Raw genomic sequence first — 24,042 nt, 5'->3', positions numbered from 1 at the left:
GGATGTTCTTTATGCTTTCCTAGAAAAGTGAACTGACAGGCCTGTGTTTTCTGTTCATGTCTCAGAGGAATGACTCATAGTATATTCATGTACTGGGGCTCAGCTGGTAGTTCTACCAGGAGAGAGAGAGATTATTACTGCAAGTAAGATTCTGAGACCTGTTAGGAGCTGTGATTTTGTGACAATATTAACCCAGGGAGGTTCTAGTAGGGAATCTGTATACTGCCTGTGTACCTACAATACATCATGGCAGATGAAGGAACAAGTGACTAGGGTTCTTTCTGAAAGTGCCGCTATGTTTCTGCAGACTTGGACCTTATCTAACCTCTGTTCATCCCACATGTAACTGAGTAACATTCTGTTTCCAACACCTTTACTCTAGGTTTACCCAAGAATAATGTGAAGCCTCCAGAAGCAAATGCTTTTTATTTATTTTTTTGAGATGGAGTCTTGCTCTGCCACCCAAGCTAAAGTGCTATGGTGCGATCTTGGCTTACTGTAACTTCCACCTCCTGGGTTCAAGCAATTCTCCTGCCTCAGCCTCTCATGTAGCTGGGATTACAGGCGCCCACTACCACGCCCGGCTAATTTTTGTATTTTTGGTAGAGACAGGGTTTCACCATGTTGGCCAGGCTGGTCTCGAACTCCTGACCTCAGGTGATCTGCCCACCCTGGCCTCCCCAAGTGCTGGGATTACAGGTGTGGGTCACTGCGCCCGGCTGCAAATGCTTTTTAAATGTTCTTCTCTCAGCTCGCCTCTGATCCCCAAAATGTCCTGACCGTGTCCTCAGAAGGCCCAATGGCCTCACAGAGCCTCAGGGGGCTGGGGTTATGCAGGAAAATAAGACTTTCCACAAGACCCACGCTACTGTTCTTTCTCAAGTCCTTTCAAATATTAGCAATACCCACTGGGCAATGGTTGCACGGGGCCTGGCACTCACAGCTCTGGGTGTTGACTCTGCCTTATGTTGACTCTGCCTTAGGGCCCTCCTAAGCACCCTGTGGGCCCCAAAGCTCAAGCTCCTGATCACTGTCTCCACCGCCTTCCAGCCAGGCCGCTTCCCTGGCGCATTCTCCAGACAGCAGAGGAGACCTGCTGCCTCGGAGAGGGGCCTACTGCAGCCAATCTCCAGGCCAGGCCAGGCCACCTTTTTAGCCAACCCCATGCCATTAAAAAAAAAAATTAAATTGTGGTAAAATACACATAACATAAAATGTACCATCATAACTCTTTTTAGGTGTACAGTTCGGTAGTGCCAAGCACATTCACATTGTGCAATCATGACCACCATCCATCTCCAGAACTCTGTACGGCCCCAGAACTGAAACTCTGGCCCCATTCAACATGAACTTCCCACTTCCCTCCCTCCACCACCGCAACCACCATTCTACTTCCTGTCTTTATGGATTTGATGACTCTGGGGACCTCATTTAAGTGGAAGCAGACAGTATCCTTTTGTGACTGCCCTACTCTACTCAGCATAATGTCCTCAAGGTCCATCTGTGTGGTAGGATGTGTCACAATCCCCTTCCTTTCTAAGGCTGAATGATATTCCATTGTATGGAAAGACCATCTATTAAAGATTTATCTATTAATCCTTCAACGACACCGGAGTGCTTCCATCTTTTGGCTGTTGTGAATCGTGTCAACATGAACATGGGTGTACAAACAACCCCATACCATTTTTAACCCAAATCTCTGTGTCCACGGCTTTGCCCACAGCTGCACTCTTAGGGGTTGCCAGGGGCAGTGGGGCCCTGATGTGTCACCATTAAGATGTCTGCGTGGCCAGGCGCAGTGGCTCACGCCTGTAATCCCAGCTCTTTGGGAGGCTGAGGTGGGTGGATCACTTGAGGTCAGGAGTTTGAGACCAGTCTGGCCAACATAGTAAAACCCTGTTTCTACCAAAAATACAAAAATTAGCAGGCCATGGTGGTGAGCACTTGTAATACCAGCTACTCAGGAGGCTGAGGCAGGAGAATCGCTTGAACCTGGGAGATGGAGGCTGTAGTGAGCAGAGAGATTGTACCATGACACTCCAGCCTGGGCAACAGAGCAAGACCCTGTCTCAAAAAAAAAAAAAAAAAAAAAAAGAGATGTGTGCACACATACCTCTTCTATCTGTAATGGGATGCTTGGTGGAGTGTGAAACCAGTATTTAATCAGGCCTCTGTATTTCAGGACCAGGAAGAAACAGGCTCCTGCCAGCACCGACAGCAACGAAAATGTTCCCACGGAGATCAGGATGACTTGCTGAAGCTCAGTGGAGGCTAAAAAGAGGACACGAAAGTGAACAGAATGATCTTCCTACGCACAACACAAACATCAGTTAATGTTCCATCCATGCTGCTTAAAGAGCATTCCTGTCCTAGTAAAATGGGCAAGTCCCTCTACCCCCACCCTCACCTGGTATGCTTACATTAATAGCTAAAGTCAATCCTGTAATGAAATAAAAGCAAGTGGTAGCTGTCTGGTAGCCTCCACTACCGCAAATCTCAGCACAAGCTCATTATTCCTGCAGTTCAGCACTCTTCTCACTGGGTCTCCCCACTCCCACCACCCATGACCTCATAAACATTCCCCGATTTCACTATTGGAGGAGTATTCTTTTCCCAGTTCAGAAAGGACATAAGAAGGTATATTTTACCATCTGCCATTGTTTCGTAGCAAGATATGTTGCTTAAATGCCCGACTCTAAAGATGTTACTTTTGTTCCAAAGCAGTTGTGCCTGGACTTGTAAACAGTACGCTCTGAAGGGTTTTAAGTTATCCAATGAAATGGAGTTGCTTCTGAAAGGGCCTTTGACCTGTTTTAAAAACATCACAAGCACACATGTAAATGAACATGGCCAAGCTGCCTACATCTTTTCTGATGTTTCCTCAAATTCACTGTGAACACGACAACCAAAGGAGAACAAGATGCCATTTTTAGTGGGTCACTGGCTGGCAGTGGACACATTTTATGTGTGAAAATTGGTGTGTTGTGTGGCCAAAGAGGCTGATAGCTTTAGAACTGTGTTTCTGGCTGTGAGGTCTCAGAGTGCCCATTGTAGTAACTAGACTTCAGTAAATCCCAATTTCTAGGATAATCTTTTTCTCCTGTAACATTTTGGGCTGGATGGGGTGGCTCACGCCTGTAATCCCACCACTTTGGGAGGCCAAGGTGGGTGGATCACCTGAGGTGAGGAGTTCGAGACCAGCCTGGCCAACATTGCAAAACCCAGTCTCTACTAAAAGTACAAAAATTAGCTGGATGTGGTGGCACACACCTGTAATCCCAGCTACATGGGAGGCTGAGGGAGGAGAATCACTTGGACCAGGAGGCAGAGGGTGCAGTGAGCCGAGATTGCGCCAGCCTGGATGAAGAGCAAGACTCCATCTCAAAACAAACAAACATTTTGTATTTCTTTTTTTTTTTTGAGATGGAGTTTCGCTCTGTCACCAGGCTGGATCGCAATGGTGCGACCTCAGCTCACTGCAACCTCCGCCTCCCAGGTTCAAGCAATTCTCCTGCCTCCAACTCCTGAGTAGTTGGGATTATAGACACCCACCATCATGTCTGGCTCATTTTTGTATTTTTAGTAGAAACAGGGTTTCACCATGTTGCCCAGGCTGGTCTCGAGCTCCTGATCTCAGGTGATCCACCTGCCTCGGCCTCCCAAACTGCTGGGATTATAGGCGTGAGCCACCGCGCCTGGCCAACATTTTGTATCTCACGGTTAATCTAGATACCTCAAGTTAGTCAACAGAGAAAAAATTATTCTGGGAAATAATGTTCCTTTCATTCCCAACCTGCTTCTAGTTTGACCAAAATGTGCTTGAGCCTCCTATAGTTTCAGCTAAAATGACCTTATGGATTTATGTCATCAGGAGACAACTGGACCCTAGACTCTAGGAAGGTTCTGTGTCTCCTCTGCGCATCCCTCTGCTGCCTTGAGCAGGCCTTGCTGCCTCCCCACCTGGTCTTCCAGGCAATGGCTCCTGTTGTCCTGGCAAGGCTGTCATTGTCCCATACCAAAGTGGAAAACAGCAATACCCTATTATGGCAGTATAGGGTTTCTTGCAAAGAACTGTTTTCTAATTTTGAGATACAATATAATCCACTGCAGCCACATGAAATGGTGGTATAACATATGCTTGAAAACATGGGAAGACAAGGCTGCTAAATTGTTAACTGAAAAAAGGCAGATTATTCAAATACAGAACATGTTATTATTTTTTAAAATACAAAAATAGGCCAGGCATGGTGGCTCATGCCTGTAATTCCAGCACTTTGGGAGGCTGAGGTGGGAGGATCACTTGAGTCCAGGAGTTTGAGCTTGGGTAACATAGTGAGACCCCCTCCCTCCGTCTCTACAGAAAATAATAATAAAAAAATAAGCTGGTCATGGTGGTGCATGCCTATAGTCCCAGCTACTTGGAAGGCCAAAGTGGGAGGATGGCTTGAGCCTGGGAATTGGAGGCTACAGTGAGCTATGACTGCACCACTGCACTCCAGCCTGGGTGACAGAGTGAAACTGTCTCTGAAAAATTAAAATTAAAAAATAAAAATATAAAAATAATTGTATGATCTATGAATAGTAGTATTACTTGATGGTTTTACATTTTCTTTTCTTCTGTTTAATGGTGTTGGACTGCCAGGGCAGAGGAAGACACGATTTTAAGGACAAAAATTCCCTTTGGGTTTATTTCAGCATTCAATTGGAATTCCTAAAATTCAGAGTCACAGACTGCAGAAGAGCTAACGTAACAGGCCTAACACCAATGCCCTTTGAAGGGCCTGATTTCCAGGTCAACCCTTAGCTGACATCTGGGAATTTGTGTGTGTTTTTTGTTTGTTTGTTTTTTGAGACGGAGTCTTGCTCCGTTGCCCAGGCTGGAGTGCAGTGGTGTGATCTCGACTCTGCAACCTCTGCCTCCCAGGTTCAAGCAATTCTCCTGCCTCAGCCTCCTGAGTAACTGGGATCACAGGTGCCCACCACCACGCCTGGCTAATTTTTGTATTTTTAGTAGAGATGGGTTTTCACCATGCTAGCCAGGCCTGTCTTGAACCCCTGACCTCAAGTGATCTGCCTGCCTCGGCCTCCCAAAGTGCTGGGATTACAGGCGTAAGCCACCGCGCCCAGCCTGGGAATTTGGATTTCAAGTTTATCCCTCCCATTCCCAAACTGGTAAGGTGGCTTACTGTCCCTACACTGTTTGCACAATGTGTTTTCTTTATGAGGAGCATCTGCTTTCCTTCTGGGAGTCGGAATTTTGGCATACGCTACACAGAGGGTGCGTATGTGGCCAGCCCCCAGAAAAAGCCCTGGGCGCTGGGTCTCTCATAAGCCTCCCTGGCAGACAACAGTTCACATGTGCAGTCACAGCTTGCTGGTGGAGCAATGAAGTGTATCCTGCGTGACTCAGCTCCGGGAGGGCTCCTGGAAGCCTACCCCTGGACACCTGCGGACTTTCCTCCATGTGCCTCTTCCCTTTGCCGATTTTGCTTTGCATCCTTTTGCTGTAAAAAATCAGAGTGTGGGCCAGGCACAGATGTGGAGGCTGAGACAGGAAAATCTCTTGAACCCGTGAGCCGAGATTGTGGCACTGCACTCTACCCTGGGAGACAGAGTAAAATTCTGTCTCAAAACAAAAGAAATCAGAGTGTGACTCTGTGCTGAGTCCTGGGAGTCCTTTGAGCGATCTAGGGTGGGTCTTGGGGACCCTAACACACAGACTCACAGCTGGAACAAAGATCACATTGGTGGCTTTCAGAGTCATTTTCATTCTTGAACCTTTTGACCATGGAAGCCAAGTACAGATGCTCTGGTCAAATGGAGGAAAGGGACTTGGGGGCCCTCACGGGCTGCTCCTCTTCACAGGCTCCAGCTTATAGCTCAGTTGTTTCATTTTATACACGAGGAAGCTGCAGCCCAGAGAGGCTAAGTGACATGGTGCTAAGCGGGTCCCAGGCAGTGGAAGCCTGTTCTGTGTGCTCTTCATTAGGGCTTGCTGCTCAACAAGGCTGGCCCCAGGGTCCTGGAGCTGAGTTCTCCAGTGCTGGGCAGCCCTGCCCAGCTCTAGGATACAAGTGGCAACTCGCCCTCTGGGGGCTGACTCAGTGCAGAGAAGTGGATGGACTCCATCCTAAAAAAAACAAAAGTATGGGCGGGCCCTTGGGGAGGGAGCATGGCAACACGGTGCCCTCGAGTGAAGAAAGCAACCAAAGGGTGGAGAAAAACGTGGCCAGAGGGCCCATCCTATCTCTTGCATTTCCGGCACCGTATCCAGTTGGAGAGGACAGACTTGGAAGAGGCAGAGTCTCTCTTCTGGATTCTGCCAGGCTCCCTCTATTCTAATCGACCCAGATCTTGAGCTCTGATATGGAGAAATGATTTTTCCCTATTTCCTAGATGGTGAGTCTGTTTTTCAGTGAGTCTCACCCTTCCCAGTTTCATATTCCCCATAATGAAATGAAGAGGAGGCTGGGAACGGGCTCATGCCTGTAACCTCAGCACTTTTGGAGACTGAGGTGGGCAGATCGCTTGAGACCAGGAGTTCGAGACCAGCCTGGGCAACATGGCAAAACCCCATCTCTATAAAAAAAATTTAAAAATATTAGCCAGTTGTGGTTGGCACAGGCCTGTAGTTCCAGCTACTCGGGTGGCTGAAGTGGGTGGACTGCTTGAGCCGGGGAGGTAGAGGTTGCAGTGAGGCAAGATGGTACCACAGTACTCTAGCCTGGGCGACAGTGAGACTGTCTCAAAAAAAGAACAATAATTAAAAAAAAAAAATGAAGGAGAAGTGCAGATACAAAGCGTGCAGCAGAAAAAGATGGTGGTCAAGAGCAGGGCTCTGAAGCTAGGCATCTCTGCTCTGCTCTGCTCTGCCAGTGATTCGCTGCTGACCTGAGGCAAGTCACTTAACAACTTGGATTCTCTCTCTGCAAACGGATTAGTATAAAGATGAAATGGGCCGGGCACGGTGGCTCATGCCTGTAATCCCAGCACTTTGGGTGGCCAAGGTGGGCAGATCACCTGAGGTCAGGAGTCCGAGACCAGCCTGACCAACGTGGTAAAAACCCTGTCTCTACTAAAAATACAAAAACTAGCTGGGCATCAAGAGCGAAACTCCAGCTCAAAAAAAAAAAAAAAAAAGATGAAATGAGATGAAGTATCTAAAATTCTGGCCCAGAGCCAAACACAAAGGAAGCTCTCAATAAATGTAAGCTCTTATTATCAAAAACCATCATAATGTTGAATTTAGGAAATCATGAAGTTCCCATAGATAACAGAACCTCCTTAAATGCAGCTAGGATAATTTAGGCACTGGAGATGCTTCAAGACCATCATGTTTTTTCCTATACTCCCCGAGGCTGACCAGGCCCCTCTGATGTCATGCACCTCTGTCAACGTGAGCACCTGCCACAGCCCCTTGTGGATTGCGTTTCTGACCAATCTGAGCACCTACAGTTCTCCACGTGTGCCACGCCTTCTCATACCTGCTGGTACTGCTCTCTGGAAAGCTCTTTCTCCCTCTGTTTCCCCCCGATTTCGCATGTGCCCTTTTCACAAACTGTTCAAACATTTATACAGTTAAGCCTTGCAGGCTGTAGTTGTGGATTCCTTATGGAGAACCGGGCCCACTAAAACCTCCTCCAAACTACAGAGCGTGGCAAAGGCATTGTAAGCAGGGCACCGGCAAGGTCTCAACCCCACACAAGGGACACAGAGTGACATCAAAGGATGGCTGGCCCTTCAGATCAGCCTGGCGGAGGGAGGTCTCAGCAAACCGAGTGGAAAAACAGGTTTTGAAGAGGACAATGAAAACAGGCTCAGGGCTCAGCCTCTATGGGGACACGGGGACATGGGGATACCCTGTTCTTGCCCATGTTAAAGGTTTCTTTCTTTTGCTAAGCCAGAAACTGCAAAGAAAAGAAAATCCAAACAAAAAAGAAACATGCTCTTACCTGTTGGATTCCTCCTTTTTCCCAGTAATGGACATAATAACAAAAAAAGGCCGTGGAGGTATCAGCGATGTCAAAGGGAGAGGAGAACCTGATGATGAGGGAGCCTTCTCCTGGGGTCACCTCAATGTTTTCTGGAGGCCCGACAGTCACTGAAAAAGAATTACAAAGAGAAAACCACACACATACACATATGTATTATAGATATAATACAATCTATTATATAATGCCATATATATATATATAGAGAGAGAGAGAGAGAGTGGGTGTAGATATATACACACACATTTTTATCTATCTATTTATTTATTATTATTTTTTCGAGACAGTTTTGCTCTGTCGCCCAGGCTAGAGTGCAGTTGTGCGATCTCGGCTCACTGCAACCTCCACCTCCCGGGCTCAAGCAATTCTCTTGCATCAGCCTCTCAAGTAGCTGGGATTACAACAGGCGTGTGCCACCATGCCCAGCTAATTTTTATATTTTTAGAAGAAACAGGGTATCATCATGTTGGCCAGGCTGTTCTCGAACTCCTGACCTCGTGATCCGCCCACCTCAGCCTCCCAAAGTGCTGAGATTACAGGCATGAGCCACTGCGCCTGGCCTATTTATTTATTTATTCATTTTTGAGATGGAATCTCGCACATATCACCCAAGCTGGAGTGCAGTGGTGCGATCTCGGCTCACTGCAACCTCTGCCTTCCAGGTTCAAGCGATTCTCCTGCCTCAGCCTCTCATGTAGCTGGGATTACAGGCACATGCCACCATACCCGGCTAATTTTTGTATTTTTAGTAGAGACAGGGTTTCACTATGTTGGCCAGGCTGGTTTCAAACTCCTGACCTCAGGTGATCCGCCCGCCTTGGCCTCCCAAAGTGCTGGGATTACAGGCGTGAGCCACCACGCCCATACTATATTTAAACACAATAACTGAGAAGTGTTGCCATGTTAAGTCTATTTGTTCAGGCTTTTCATATAATTCACAGGTCAGGCTAGGACTGTGACTCATGGTGTGCTATCAATGAGGGGTTATCAAGCATTTATTAAGTAAGCATGCACATTGTGTAATTCACCAGAGAAACTCAGATCAAAGTACAGGTTGGGTCCTCGAAGTTCTAAGAGACCAATGTCTGCACATTTTACACAAGGAGACAATCCTGTCACTGTGTGTTCACAACAGCGGGGCTGGATTCTCTCCCCTGGGCACTCCAGGTTGGTGAGGGTTAGGTGTATGATCTGGCCAAGCTTCTCTCTGTGCAAAAGAACTGCTGAGTTTGTAGTTGTGCCCCCTCATTTGTTCTGGTGGAGGTGCTAAGTCCAGACAACTCCCAGTGGCAGAAGTGAGGTCAGGCCTGGCCCACCACCAGCCATAGTGATGTTCGTGGATTGACTGCCAGTGACAAAATGCTCTTCCACTCAGCCTGCCCAGGGACACCAGCACACACGTTCTCCAGCTTCCCTTGTCCCAGCTAAGTGAGCAGAGTGTGCAGAAGTGCGTTGCAGAAGCACCTGCAGGGACTGGCTTTGGACACATTCTTTGGGCATCTCCATTAGCACATGGGAGCGTGGACACCAGCCACAGCTGGCCACTGCACGGCTGAAAACACAGGGCTCAGACCTGCCCTTCTGAAGAGAGTCCCGGCCCGGGATCTGACATGAACCCAGTAAACCTCATCTTGAGGCGAGAACAATCTGCCTCCTCTCACAGCACTGGAGGAAGGCTGGCTCTAGGGAACACTGGACGACAATGTGTGGAGCCTCCAGGTAAATGGCCTTTCCACGAAGCCTCTCACAATCAGTGTCACTGCCAAATAAGGGTATCCCGGGATGGGCATGGTGGCTCATACCTGTAATCCCAGCACTTTGGGAGGCTGAGGTGGGCAGATCACTTGAGGTCAGGAGTTCAAGACCAGCCTGGCCAACATGGAGAAATGCCGTTTCTACTAAAAATACAAAAATTAGCTGGGCATGGTGGGGCATGGTGGTGCATGCCGGTAATCCCAGCTACTCAGGAGGCTGAGGCAGGAGAATCGCTTGAACCTGAGAGGCAGAGGTTGCAGTGAGCCGAGATCGGGCCACTGCACTCCAGCCTGGGTGACAAGAGTGAAACTCCATCTCACAAAAACAAAACCAAAATTAACTGGGGTGTGGTGGCCCATGCCAGTAATCCTAGCTACTGGGGAGGCTGAGGCACGAGAATCACTTAAACCTGGAGGCGGAGGCTGCAGTGAACTGAGATTGCTCTACTGCGCTCCAGCCTGGGCGACAGAGCGAGACTGTCTCAAAAAACAAAACAAAACAAAAAAACAAATAAGGTTATCCCCATTTCTCAGATGAGGAAACGGAAGCCAGGAGGTGACACTACTTGCCCACAGTAACACAGCCAATAAATGCAGAGTTGGGATATGAACCCAGGTGGGGGTGATGCTAAAGCCTGCCCCCTCCAACCACCATCTCACTCCTCCACTTGGTAAACCACCTTCATATCCATTACTGATTCTAACGCCACCAGCAGAGCTGAAAGTGGCAGGTGTGAAAGACCACCACTGTGTCAAGCTTTTCAAGCACGAGGGCAGAGAACAGCAACCCAGCCAGTAACTAACAGAAACATGGGTGCTTGACTCCGGCCAGAAGCGGCAGCTGGCTGGCACTGGACCCACTGTCACGATACATCCTGCTTCTGTTACCTTCTCTTGATCCCTGGGCAGTGGCAGTAAGTATCATTCCTTTTTTTTTTTAAATGACAGAGCCTCGCTCTGTCACCCAGGCTGATGTGCAATGGTGTTATCTTGACTCACTGCAACCTCCACCTCCCAGGTTCAAGAGATTCTCCTGCCTCAGCCTTCCAAGTAGCTGGGATTACAGTCGTGTGCCATCATACCCGGCTAACTTTTGTATTGTTAGTAGAGATGGGATTTCACCATGTTGGCCAGACTGGTCTTGAACTCCTGACCACAGATGATCTGCCTGCCTCAGCTTCCCAAAGTGCTGGGATTGCAGGGGTGAGCCACCGCGCCCAGCCATCATTACTTGTTTGCATACTTATAATTCCCACTTATTCGACACTTTATAGCTCAAATGGAGGGTGGTTTGGCACCCAAGGACAAATGGCTTGTCCACAGCAGACGAGGAGCTGGCAGGATTGCCCTGTCTTCTCTGTTTCTGTCCCTCACAGCACCTAGCACAAACCACTGATTAAAAAAAAAAAAAAAAAAAAAAAGAGATGGGGTCTTGCTATGTTCCCCAGGCTCATCTTGAACTCCTGAGCTCAAGCGATCCTCCCACCTCAGCCTCCCAATGGGCTAAGATTACAGGCATGACCCTCTCTAAAAAACTTTTTATTGGCCGGGCACGGTGGCTCTCACACCTGTAATCCCAGCACTTTGGGAGGCTGAGATGGGCGGATCACGAGGTCAGGGGTTAGAGGCCAGCCTGGACAACATGGTGAAATCCCGTCTCTACTAAAAATACAAAAAATTAAGACGGGCATAGTGGCGTGTGCCTGCAGTCCCAGCTACTTGGGAGGCTCACTTGAACCCAGGAGGGAGAATCACTTGAACCCAGGAGGCAGAGGTTGCAGTGAGCTGAGACTGCACCACTGCACTCCAGCCTGGGCGACAGTGCAAGACTCCATCTCAAAAACAACAACGACAACAAAAAACTTTTTATTACAGAAAATTTCAAACACATAGAAAGTAGAGAGAAGATAGGCCGGGTGCGGTGGCTCACGCCTGTAATCCCAGCACTTTGGGAGGCCGAGGCGGGCGGATCACGAGGTCAGGAAATCAAGACCATCCTGGCTAACACGGTGAAACCCCATCTCTACTAAAAATACAAAAAATTAGCCGGGTGTGGTGGCGGGTGCCTGTAGTCCCAGCTACTCGGGAGGCTGAGGCAGGAGAATGGCGTGAACCCGGGAGGCGGAGCTTGCAGTGAGCCAAGATTGCACCACTGCACTCCAGCCTGGGCAAGAGAGAGAGACTCCATCTCAAAAAAAAAAAAAAAAAGGTAGAGGGAAGATCATTAACAAACACTCATGTACTAATTACCCAACTGAATCAACTGTCAACTTATGGCCAATTTTGTTTCTTCTATGCCTGGAAGCTTTGTCCTTGTCCCTCCTGTTCTTTGCATTATTTTGCTTTTTTTTTTTTTGAGATGGAGTTTCACTCTTGTTGCCCAGGCTGGAGTGCAATGGTGCAATCTCAGCTCACCACAACCTCCGCCTCCCCGGTTCAAGCGATTCTCCTGCCTCAGCTTCCCAAGTAGCTGGGATTACAGGTATGCACCACCACATCCAGCTAATTTTTGTGTTTTTAGTAGAGATGGGGTTTCACCATGTTGGCCAGGCTGGTCTCGAACTCCTGACCTCAAGTGATCTGCCTGCCTCGGCCTCCCAAAGTGCTGGGATCATAGGCGTGAGCCACCGCGCCCGGCAGGAACTCTTTTTATTCCCCCAATTTTTTATTGTGGTAAAATACACATAACATAAACTTTAACATCTTAACCAGACCTCCTCCCCCTTTAAAAATCATAACCAAAACACCATTATAACACTAAAAATAAGTCAACAATAAAATTGTTCATTATATATCAAATATCTAGACGGTGATCACATTTCCTCAATTGTCTTATACATTAGTTTGTCTAAATCAAGATCCATGTAAGTTTCATGCCCTGTGTGTGCATAAACCAGACACGGAAGAAACATCTGGCATGGCTGACTACGTGACAAATGAATTACTGGAGGAACAAATGTAGGAACTGGAATCTGAGGGTTCTTCTGTCTCCTTCCAATATCTGGGGACATATTTGTTCACTCAGTCATTCAACAAATATTTACTGAATACCTACTACATGCCAGGCACCATTCAAGGTGCCTATTCTGCAACATAAAAGAAGTTGCACCAGAATAAGTAAGGGTGATCAGAGAGATATGCTAGCATCCCTTCTAGCATGAGGTTGGCAAACTTTTTCAGTAAAGAGCCACAGTAAATTTAGACTTTGCAGGCTCAACAGTTGCTATTGCAACTACTCTACCATTGTAGTGTGAAAGCAGTCATAGACACAATAAAAGATGGATGTGTGTGTTCCAATAAAACTTTATTTACAAAAACAAGTGGTGGGCCAGATTTGGCCTGCAGGCTGTAGTTGGCCAACCCCTGGTTTAGCAAATCACACTCCCTTAGCATCAGCCTCCAAGGTCAGAGTGTGGGTTTGACTGTCCTACCCATTTGTCTGCTGGTCATTTAGGGTGACAGGCAGGACAGAGGTGTGTGGAGTCAATACTGCAAGTGAAGAAAACCTGGAAAGTATAAAGGAAGTTCTATACTCAAGTTCTCTTACCATTCCGATAGTGTTGAAACCAAGGCATTGTCACCCAGGCAGAATGGAGTGCTCCCAGCTCAGCTCGAAGGCGTAGAGTGACATTGAAATCCATTGGGAAGCCTGCTGAGGGACTGGCAGCAGTGAAGTCACACTCTGTTGCTGTGATCTGTGTACAATTCACCCCTATGGACATGATGTCGGCCATGAACCATTTACTGTCGGTGCTGGGAAGGAAAAAAGGATTTCAATTCACAGAATTCTCTGTTTCATGTGTAATAGTTTCCCCAGAGCTTTTGTTCAAAACACAGGTTTATTGAGATACAATTTATATGTACCATACAGTTCCCCCTCGCTTTTTTTTTTTTTGAGATGGAGTTTTGCTCTGTCACCCAGGCTGGAGTGCAGTAGCGCAATCTTGGCTCACAGCAAACTCCACCTCCTGGGTTCAAGTGATTCTTGTGCCTCAGCCTCCCAAGTAGCTGGAACTACAGGTGTGAGCCACCACACCCAGCTAATTTTTGTATTTTTAGTAGAGACGGGGTGTCACCATGTTGGCCAGGCTGGTCTCAAACTCCTGACCTCAAGTGATCCACCTGCCTTGGCCTCCCAATGTGCTGGGATTACAGGCATGCACCATCATGCCTGGTTAATTTTTATATTTTTAGTAGAAACGGGGTTTTACTATGTTGGTCAGGCTGGTCTCAAACTCCTGGCCTCATGTGATCCGCCCACCTCGGCCTCCCAAAGTGCTGAAATTACAAGCGTGAGCCACTGTGCTTGGCTGCTACTGTTATTTTTATTTTTAATTTCTTTGTAGAGCTGGGGGTCTCTCCTTGTTGCCCAGGCTGGTCTTGAACTCCAAGACTCAAGTAATCCTCCTGCCTTGGCCTCCCAAAGTGCTGGGATTACAGGCGTGGTCCCCTGTGCCCAGCTGTGGTTTTTAATTGGGTTATTTGTCTTCTAATTGTTGAATTGTAAGAGATCGTTATCTATTCTGGATACAAGTCCCTTGTCAGATAGATGATTTGCAAATATTTTCTCCCATTCCATCCCATAACTGATTTTAATACTTCAAACTCAGTCTCTGTAGCCTATGTTTTGGGAATGGAACTGTGTTAATACAAACTCCAGTCCTGCTTCCTGCTGGTGCGGAGTTTCTTTCCACCCATAGCTGCCCATTCAAAGAGGATTTGTCTCACCCATATGAAAACCTTGCCAAATACATGGCCACACATCCTTGTGAATGACAGTGCCTTTCCCAGAGTCCCAATGCCACACTCCCACGTGGGACTCTAGTCCCCAGCTCTGACCTCTTTGCCTTAGGTGACAGACTTCAGAAAGGCCAAGGAGGTGGCTGCTGGGAGCCTGAGTAGGGGCAGCAGACAGTATCCCCCTACAACAGCAACTGTGGCCCAGAAAGCAAGGCCATGGGAGACAGGAGACGAGACTGGAGACCCCTCTGTATCCCCACGGCCACCGGCTTTCACGTACCACACATGCTTCTAACTGTACCTCCGACCCTCTCCAAGATGCATCTTCCGCTTAAGTTGCAAGGGACAAGATGAAAGCCACTTCAAGATGCGTGGCCAGGGCTTCCATGAAGACACCCGCCATAGATACCTACTACCCAGCCCCAGGGTGACAGACCCTAATGGGGAGAGGAATCGCAAACCACGAGCCTCTCCTCTCAGGTTGGGGGTGAGGGGCGTGCTCTGGAAGAGGTGAGTGGTTTCTTTTTCAAGGTAGACAGATACCTAAAGACCCTCTAACCGCCCCGCTCCTCCTCCTCCAAGAGCAACATGCACGGCTCTTCCTCAAATGCAGTGCGGGGCCTGCTCCCCCACACCCCTGCCACTGCCGGGGCTCAGCCTGTCCCTGGGACTCAAGAGCTATGTCCAGCCTTTGTGAGGTCACTCACAAAAACGTTAAGTAAGTCCATCCCCTTTGACCCAGCAACCTGTCTTCTAGAAGTGTAAGAAAATAACCAGATATGATTCATGTACAAGGTCATGACTTAGGACAGGCACAAGCTGCCAATTGTCTACGCCCATGAGTGGGGAAAAGTTAAATACATCACATGTGATATGTCACATAATGAAACATACAATGTCCACACAGAAATAATTACATGAAAAAATGCTCACATTTAACTACATCAAATTAAAAAACGAAATAGACCCCAGAAGTGTGACCCCAGTCTGGTTTGGTTTACACACACACACACACACACACACACACACACACACACACACACAATTTTCAAACAAGAGAACGAATTTAGAAAAAAAAGTCTAAAATGAGAATAATGGCCGGGTGCAGTGGCTCACACCTGTAATCCCAGCACTTTGGGAGGCTGAGGCGGGCAGATCACTTCAGGTCAGGAGTTCGAAACCAGCCTAGCTAACATGGTGAAACCACATCTCTACTAAAAATACAAAAAAATTAGCCAGGCATGGTGGCGGGCGCCTGTAATCCCAGCTACTTGGAAGGCTGAGGCAGGACAATCACTTGAACCCAGGCGGCGGAGGTTTCAGTGAGCTGAGATCGCGCCACTGCAGTCCAGCCTGGGCAACAGAGTAAGACTCTGTCTCAAATAAATAAATAAGATAAAATAAAAAGTAAAATAAAATGAGAATAGTGATTATTCTTAGAGTGTAGAACAACAGGTTATTTTATTTTCTTCTACTTTTCTAGATTGTCCAGATTTTCTATAAAGAACATGGATTGCTATTAAAATCAGAAGAAAATGAAAAACAAATGTTTGAGAAGACAGGGCTGGGTAGGTCTGAGAGAGGGGCTGGCAGTAGACCAGGAGGCGTGATCTGGAAGGGGCCTCGCTGCCCGACTGTCTGCATTTTCAAGGAAAACTGACATCAGGATTGGGTTTTTTTTTTCCTGTTATTTATTATTATTTTTTTCTAAGTGAAAAGTCCAGATTTCTTAATGTTGGCAACAAATTGAAGAAAAAAAAAATTACACACTGGGAGCCAAACAGCCTGCAGCCACTGCCTGCAGCCACTGCCTGCCACCCATGATCTAGACTTGAAATTCTCCCATCAAGTGCTCCATGTAATTTTGGTCTTGATACTCTGTCAAAAAACAAAGGCATCTTCATTTTTAATCATAGCAATGCTTTATTGTAGAGAAACACGGTGGAAATTTAAGTCTCACAAGCCTCAAAACTAATAAAAAGTCCCAAACACATGTTTGTATCTAAAACAAAGTATCTAAAAACAAATGCAAAGGCCCTCTTCCATTATCAAATCTACAAACTGAAAAAGAAAAAGAAATCATCCCCGATTTCACCTTTTTCTAACAGGAATATTCACATGTACCCTAACCTATGTTTCTTTTACTAAAACCAACCTCTAGGCTGGGCGTGATGGCTTACACCTATAATTCCAGCACTTTGGGAGGCTAGGTGGGCGGATCACCTGAGGTCAGGAGTTCCAGACCAGCCTGGCCAACATGGTGAAAAGCTGTCTCTACCAAAAATATAAAAATCAGCCGGGCGTAGTGGTGGGTGCCTGTAATCCCAGCTACTCAGGAGTCTGAGGCAGGAGAATCACTTGAACCCACAAGGCGGAGGCTGCAGTGAGCCGCAGGTTGCAGTGAGCCGAAAGTTGCAGTCAGCTGAGATCACGCCACTGCACTCCAGCCTGGATGACAGAGCGAGACTCTGTCTCAAAATAAATAAATAAATAAATAAATAAAAATAAAAAATAAAACCAACCTTTATCCCTGAGAAAATATCTATAAAATGCTTTTTGAAAAGAAGACAAAGTGAAACAGGTTAGTTTATCATATGAAACTCTATCAAAGGTTTTTTTTTAAAAATGCAATAACGTTTTATCCTATTTTTAGAAGCATCTCCTCTGAAAACCAGTAAACGTACTTCCTTGTTCAAGGCCAAGGAGCCCATAAATCAGCGTCAAGGCTAAGTCAATACATCAGCCGTGACTCTCACAACAAGCTTCTTGTTTAGCTCTAGGGTATAATGTTTGCTGAATGCTGAGGGTAGGGCCAACTTCCTGACACGTGACCTGTGCGCTCACATCAAGCCCGTTCTTAGAAAGGCACTTCATTTGATGCTCTGCGGTTGCCATCTTGAAATTCTTAATACTTTTTAAATAAAGGGTCTCACATTTTCATTTTGCACTGGGTCTTGCAAATTGTGTAGCCTGCTCTGGTGAATTGCTCCATTAATTACAGGTAACTTAATGTTCGTAATTTATAACTACTGGAGGAACAGATCAATGTGATTTAGAGATAACTCTCAAACCTCAGTTTAGCACCTGTTTCTATTAAGCAAATACTGTTACAACGGACATTTAAAAACAAATAAGAAAGGCCAGTGTGATGGCTCATGCCTGTAATCCCAGCACTTTGGGAGGTTGAGGTGGGTGGATCACTTGAGCCCAGGAGTTCGAGGCCAGCCTGGGCAACATGGCAAAACCCCATCTCTTCAAAAAATTAAAAATTAGCTGGGTACAGTGGTGTGCGCCCATAGTCCCAGCTACTTGGGAGGCTGAAGTAGGAGGATCTCTTGAGCCAGGAAATTGAGGCTGCATTGAGCCATGATCATGCCACTGCACTCCAGCCTGGGGGACAGAGTGAGACCTTGTCTCAAAAAAAAAAAAAAAAAAAAAAAAAAGAAGTTATCTGAACCGGGTGGGGTGGTGCACACTTGTAATCCCAGCTACACAGAAGGCTGAGGTATAAGAATTGCTTGAACCTGGGAGGTGGAGGTCGAGTGAGCCAAGATCGTGCCACTGCATTTCAGCCTGGGTGCAGAGACTTTGTCTCAAAAAAAAAAAAAAAAAAAAGAAAAACAAGTTACCTGGAAACCTACTCCTCTAACAAATCAATTGCCTGTCATTTTTCCACATTACTTTTCTATTCTTTTTTTTTTTTTTGAGATGGAGTCTCGCTCTGTCGCCCAGCCTGGAGTGCAGTGGCACGATCTCGGTTCACTGCAAGCTCTGCCTCCCGGGTTCACGCCATTCTCCTGCCTCAGCCTCCCAAGTAGCTGGGACTACAGGCGCCCGCCACTACACCCAGCTAATTTTTTGTATTTTTAGTAGAGACAGGGTTTCAGCGTGTTAGCCAGGATGGTCTCGATCTCCTCACCTCGTGATCCGCCCGTCTTGGCCTCCCAAAGTGCTGGGATTACAGGCGTGAGCCACCATGCCTGGCCTACTTTTCTATTCTTTTACAGGTGTGAGCCACCATGATCGGCCCCTTTCTATTCTTGACAATAAATACATACCACTTGCAACTTTTCAGTATAAAAGTGAATAAAAAAATTTTTTAAGTAACAAAAATAAGAAATAAAAAATACAAATACATGCCAAAGTTTACAGAGTTGCAATTTCTACCAGATGACATCTAATTATCCTTTCTATTGGCTGTCTGTGGTTTAGTGTTCAAGCGTAAGTTAGCAGGCTAAAATTGGTCACTTTCCTACTGATGGATATGAATATACACTTCCATGTATCTCTTCATGATTATAGTTTTTGTCTCTCTTTTTTTTGATGGGGGGTTGAATTATCTGTGTAGGATAAAACTACTATGAAGGCTGGGCACGGTGGCTCACGCCTGCAATCCCAGCACTTTGGGAGGCCCAGGCGGGCAGATCACTTGAGGATGGGGCCAGGCATTTGAGACCAGCCTGGCCAACATGGCAAAACCCCATCTCTACTAAAAATATACCTATTAGCCAGCCGTGGTAGCTCATGCCTGTAGTCCCAGCTACTCAGGAGGCATGAGAATCACTTGAACCCAGGAGGTGGAAGTTGCAGTGAGCTGAGATCATGCCGTTGCCCTCCAGCCTGGGCGATAGAGGGAAACTCTGTTTCAAAACAACAACAACAAACAGACACACATGCACACGCGCACACACACACACACACATTGGAAAACTACTATGGACATTTCCATGACTTCAAACGTCTGGTAGAATTCCTCTTTGAAAGGGCTATGCTAATTGATTCTGCAAACAGCATCAGGTGGACACATATGAACCAGTCCCATCTCACAAGCACTGGACATCATCATGTCTTTACATTTGGTTTACCAAATAGTACAAAATGACTTAGCCAATAACTTCACCTTACTCTTCAATTAACCTACTTAACAACGTAAACAAAAAATAACAAAGGATGTGGACTTTGCCCTCTTTCTATATGTATTTATATTGCAAATCAAGTGATGGCCAATTCTGCAAAAGCTTGAAGAGGCAAGAGACAGATGAAAGAGCCAGGATAATATGCAAAATGGAAAACCAGTTGAGAAAGTCAGAATTCATTGTAATTAACCAAACAAATTTCTGATCAGGCCATATTTGGTCTATAAGGTTAAATCAATCCGATTTTTAAGCCCGAAGATGAAGACTAAAAGCTGCCTCCTGCTCTTCCATGGCGGAAGCCTATTTTTACCTTTCTCCTGAAACCAGCGAAAGAATGAACTTTCCACCAAAGCAAGAACCCGTGTGGTTAGACAGCGGAGTCCTGACTGCCAGTGTAGTTTAAGCCTTCAGATGAGTGGGAGGCTGTGAAACCTCTGTCCTCAGAGATTTTACAAGCTCCAAGAACGATGTGCTTCCCACGGGTTTGATAACAAACCCTGCACAGAGGCAGGGACTAGTATGTGGCCCCAGGGTTCCGCACGATGCCCCCACAGCTCCCAGCAAGGATCCAACAGAAATACCGGCTTACTATTTAAACTGCACTCGGTAGACAACAGGCCTCGTGCTATTGCTCAGGGCCACTGGCTCCCAACTCAGGACCTGCTCTGCGTTGTACAGGCGAATCTTCGGGTGCTGAGGAGCGGGCAGCTGGGAAAGAGGGTCTTGAGGGGGACAGAGAAAAAGAAGAGGGAGGAAGGGAGGAGAGAGAGGGAAATAATTACAAAAATGTTTCAATGTCCATTATCTAAGTCATTCATACAACTCAGTTTTTGTCAAAGTGCAGAAATGGCATTACCAGGTCCCCCTGGGCATGGCCCCACACCCCGGACTTTTGGCTACAAAGATGGCCCTACTGGTACAGGCAGCACAAAAAGAAAAGAGGCGCCTGGGGCAGCCTTTCCACCTGCAGGTCCCAGTTGTTACGAACAGGTCCTGGGCCCTGGAGTCTGGCCGGACTGGGGTCCCAGTTCTACCATTAGTAACTGCATTAGGCTCGGGGCAGGTCACTTCACCTGTCTGAGCTTGAGTTTTCTTTTTCAGGAATAAGGGGTCAATAATGATACACCCACAGGGCTGTGGCGAAGATTAACGTGGTGATCATGTGACACGCGTTAGCTTCAGATTTAGTACCAAGGAAGTGTCTGGTAAATGTCCGCAAATACGTGCACACGTGCACACACTACATACGCACAAACACACAAACATCCTAAATCAGGTACGCAAAGCCCAAGCTGCAGGGGAGGGCAAGGAGCGCCGACTTCTGGGCACCATCAGAGTTGTTGTCTCTCAAGGACCCCCAGCATCGCAATCACGGGGGTGCTGGTTAAAGTGCAGGTCCTGAGGCCCCCAGGAAATCTGCATTTTAAACAAGCTTTCCAGCTGCTTCTCACACACATTAAACTTAGAGGACAACACGGCCCGAGCTCAGTGGCTCACACCTATAATCCCAGCCCTGTGGGAGGCCAAGGAAGGCAGATCACTTGAGGTCAGGAGTTTGAGACCAGTGTGGCCAACATGGCAAAACTCTGTCTCTACTAAAAATATAAAAGTTAGCCAGGTGCGGTGGCGAGCGCCTGTAATCCCAGCTACTCGGGAGGCTGAGGCAGGAGAATCGCTTGAACCCAGGAGGCAGAGGTTGCAGGGAGCTGAGATCGCACCATTGCACTCCAGTCTGGGCGACAGAGACAGACTCTGTCTCCAAAAAAAAAAAAAAAAAAAGGTTAGGGGGCAATAAACAGAGAAAGAATATACTCCCCTGGAAACACCACCAATATCAGAATCCCTCTCTTTGGGGTGACCTGGAAGAAACAACCACAACCTCTCCCTTTCCCAAGCAGGTACTTCACAGGGAGCCTTCGGGGACCTGGAAGAAACAGCCACAACTCCTCCCTTTCCCAAGCAGGTACTTCACAGGGAGCCTTTTGTCTTAGAAAGAAAACATAATCAAGATAAGGCTTTTGACCAAAAAGATTAATAAGAAATGCCCAGAAGGTGGAAGAAAGGTTTGAAAAACATGCTGTTCCAAAATTCAAAGCAGGAAATTCAAGCCACACATTTTCGGTAAATGCGCTCAACCTCAAAGAGATCAGCTGACAGCCTGACCACTGGCTCTTCTTCTGAAAGATGAATTGCCAAGTCTGCGGCCATTTGTTTAGTTATAGGATGCCCCTCCCCTCCACACCTATGAGCTCTGGGTGACCTTCACCCAACCAGCTAACAACACTTCTCCTGACACACAGCAGGCCTCATGACATCCTGGGCCGAAGGCAGACAGGTAAAGCTGCGTGGCAAGAGGCAGGCCCACCAGGTGTGCTGTGGCTGCTATGACCTAGCAATGCCCAAAGCCAGTTGGGGACTGGATGCTTCCAGAGGGGGGGTGGTGGCAGGTCAATGCTCCCTCACAGTCACACAGAGAGGCCTGCATGACAGTCACACAGACAGATCTGAATAGCACCCGAACTATGCAGAGAAATTTCCACAATGCTGCCTTCACATTAAGCTAATAATTAACCCCAGGGAAACTGACACCCAGACATCAAAGCCAGAAATGAAACACAGATCCTACACAGGCTTCTTCCAAACCTGGAGCAAGTCAAGATAACAGAGGCAGCTGTTTGAATAGATTTATTGGAGAGTCTAAGGCAGCTCTCCGGACCAAACTGTAAATGAGATAAGATAGAAATAAACTCCTGGCCGGGCACAGTGGCTCATGCCTAAAATCCCAGCACTTTGGGACGTGAGGTGGTGGATCACCTGAGGTCAGGAGTTCGAGGCCAGCCTGGCCAACATGGTGAAACCCTGTCTCTACTAAAAATAGAAAAATTAGCCAGGCGTGGTGGCACACACCTGTAGTCCCAGCGACCTGGGAGGCTGAGGCAGGAGAATCGCTTGAACCCGGGAGGCGGAGGTTGCAGCAAGCCAAGATTGCACCACTGCGCTCCAGCCTGGGCGACAGAGCGGCACTCCGTCTCAAAAATAAATAAATAAATAAATGCTCTGGTACCACAGTCCTCATTAAATAGAATTTAGGAGACAGGCCTTGAAGGTATCGGGGACCTCACAGCTTGATTAGACTTAGAAAGCACTTTTTTGGCCTCTGACTTTCTAGTTGAAACAAAATTAGTTACTCATAGACTTAGTGCAATACCACACATAGGCACATAACCCAAACCTATGTAAGCACAAAGAAAATCAAACACTTTGAGTTGGTCTGGTCGGATTATCTCCGACCTTCCTGTTACAGCAATAAATTCTCTTTCTTCCTAGTTTGTCTGCTTCTTGTTATTGGGCCATGAGAAAACGCAGCTGGACCCGGCTCTTTCCAGGAACAGGGTGAGTGTCTGCTTAGGGTTGGGCATTCAAATAATCTGACAACTCCTTTTATTTCCTGTATTAGGTTCTTCTTATCACTGTAACACATGATCACTAACCTAGTGACTCCACACAACCCAGATTTAGCTGGGCGTGGTGGTGCGCACCTGTAGTCCCAGCTGCTCAACAAGGGGCTGAGGCGGGAGGATCACTGGAGCCCAGGAGTTCGAGGCTGTAGTGCATGTGCTATGATCATGCCTGTGAATAATCATTGCACTCTAGCCTGGCCAACATAGCGAGATCCCCCCATCTCTAAAAATAAATAAATTTTAAAAAATCACATCTAAATTTATTTTCTTATAGTTCTGCTGGTCAGAAGTTTAAAGTCAGTCTCACTGACTAAAGTCAAGTTATCAGCAGGGCTGGGGTCCTTCTCGAGCCTCCAGGGAGAATCCATTTCCTTGCCTTCCCCAGCTTCTAGAGGCCACTCCCATTCTTTGGCTCAGGGCACCTTTCTCCAGCAAGGTTGGCCGCATCCTTCTTGTCTCCCTGGTACTGAACCTTCTGCCTCTGCTCCATCTTTTGGGGACCCTGTGGTGGTATAAGGCCACTTGGCCCAACAATGCAAGACAATCTCCCCACATCAGGGCTCTTAACTTACTCACATCTGCAAAGTCCCTTTTGTACGTCAGGCAGCACATTCCCAGGTTCACGGACTCTTGAGGATGAGGGCGTGGACATCTTTGGGGACCATTATTCCGCCCTCCACACGCCAGTTCACCATCTCCCATCTCTGGGGAGGAACCAACAGGAATAGTCTCTTCTTCCCGACCTCCCTTTCCGGGCACCTCTAGTTCCCCAGTCTAAGCATTCAGTTGAGAAAGGAAGCACCAAGGGGCTCCGGGGTGGGTGGCGAGGGGACAAGGAAGGGCTTCCACCCCAAGTGACGCGTGGAACAGCAAAAGGGCATCACTGTATAAGTCGGGGTTCCCATGCCAGCTTTCCATTTCCTTCATTTTCCGTTTCACTGAGGTGTAAGAGATGGCCCAAGCAACATCGTTCTGCCTTATATCCGAGTTTCCTATCATCCCCTATCTTTTCACATTTATAGAAGAAAATCAGTCTCAGAACTGCAGACGCCACAGGGAAGTGCCAAGGATTGCACATCTGTGATAAGACTGTCCTTTTTGCAGGTCAGGGGGCCTGTCCTTGGGCAGCCCAGCCTCTGTGTTCCAGGCCACATGGCCCCCGATGGGAAACACCAGGGCT

The 24,042-nt window shown here is 47.3% G+C and overlaps 2 protein-coding genes across 12 annotated transcripts in view; one reads left to right on the top strand and one right to left on the bottom strand.

The window, feature by feature from the left end:
* TMEM50B (transmembrane protein 50B) overlaps positions 1–2,499 on the top strand; it is a 57,627-nt gene extending 55,128 nt beyond the window's left edge. For all 9 annotated transcript variants that reach the window (XM_034947939.3, XM_055105252.2, XM_063601304.1 and 6 more), the window contains one exon: positions 2,183–2,499. The gene's annotated coding sequence lies outside the window, so the exon portion shown is untranslated. The remainder of the gene's footprint in view (positions 1–2,182) is intronic.
* Positions 1–24,042, bottom strand: part of IFNGR2 (interferon gamma receptor 2) — a 34,059-nt gene that overhangs the window by 2,548 nt on the left and 7,469 nt on the right. For 2 of the 3 annotated variants that reach the window (XM_034947937.3, XM_063601303.1), the window contains exons 2-6: positions 19,991–20,123; positions 13,293–13,498; positions 7,953–8,101; positions 2,649–2,808; positions 2,114–2,271 (exon numbers count right to left, since the gene is read on the bottom strand). In XM_034947937.3, the coding sequence (XP_034803828.1) occupies positions 2,114–2,271; positions 2,649–2,808; positions 7,953–8,101; positions 13,293–13,498; positions 19,991–20,123 (806 nt within the window). Of the gene's footprint in view, positions 1–2,113; positions 2,272–2,648; positions 2,809–7,952; positions 8,102–13,292; positions 13,499–19,990; positions 20,124–23,438; positions 23,567–24,042 lie in introns of all 3 variants that reach the window. The other variant, XM_014343157.5, reaches the window with a different exon arrangement.

This window comes from Pan paniscus, chromosome 22 (assembly GCF_029289425.2).
Source record: "Pan paniscus chromosome 22, NHGRI_mPanPan1-v2.0_pri, whole genome shotgun sequence".
NCBI classification, from domain to species: domain Eukaryota; kingdom Metazoa; phylum Chordata; class Mammalia; order Primates; family Hominidae; genus Pan; species Pan paniscus.
The sequence above is the reverse complement of the archived record's forward strand: the minus strand, read 5'-3'. Positions and strand labels throughout refer to the sequence as shown.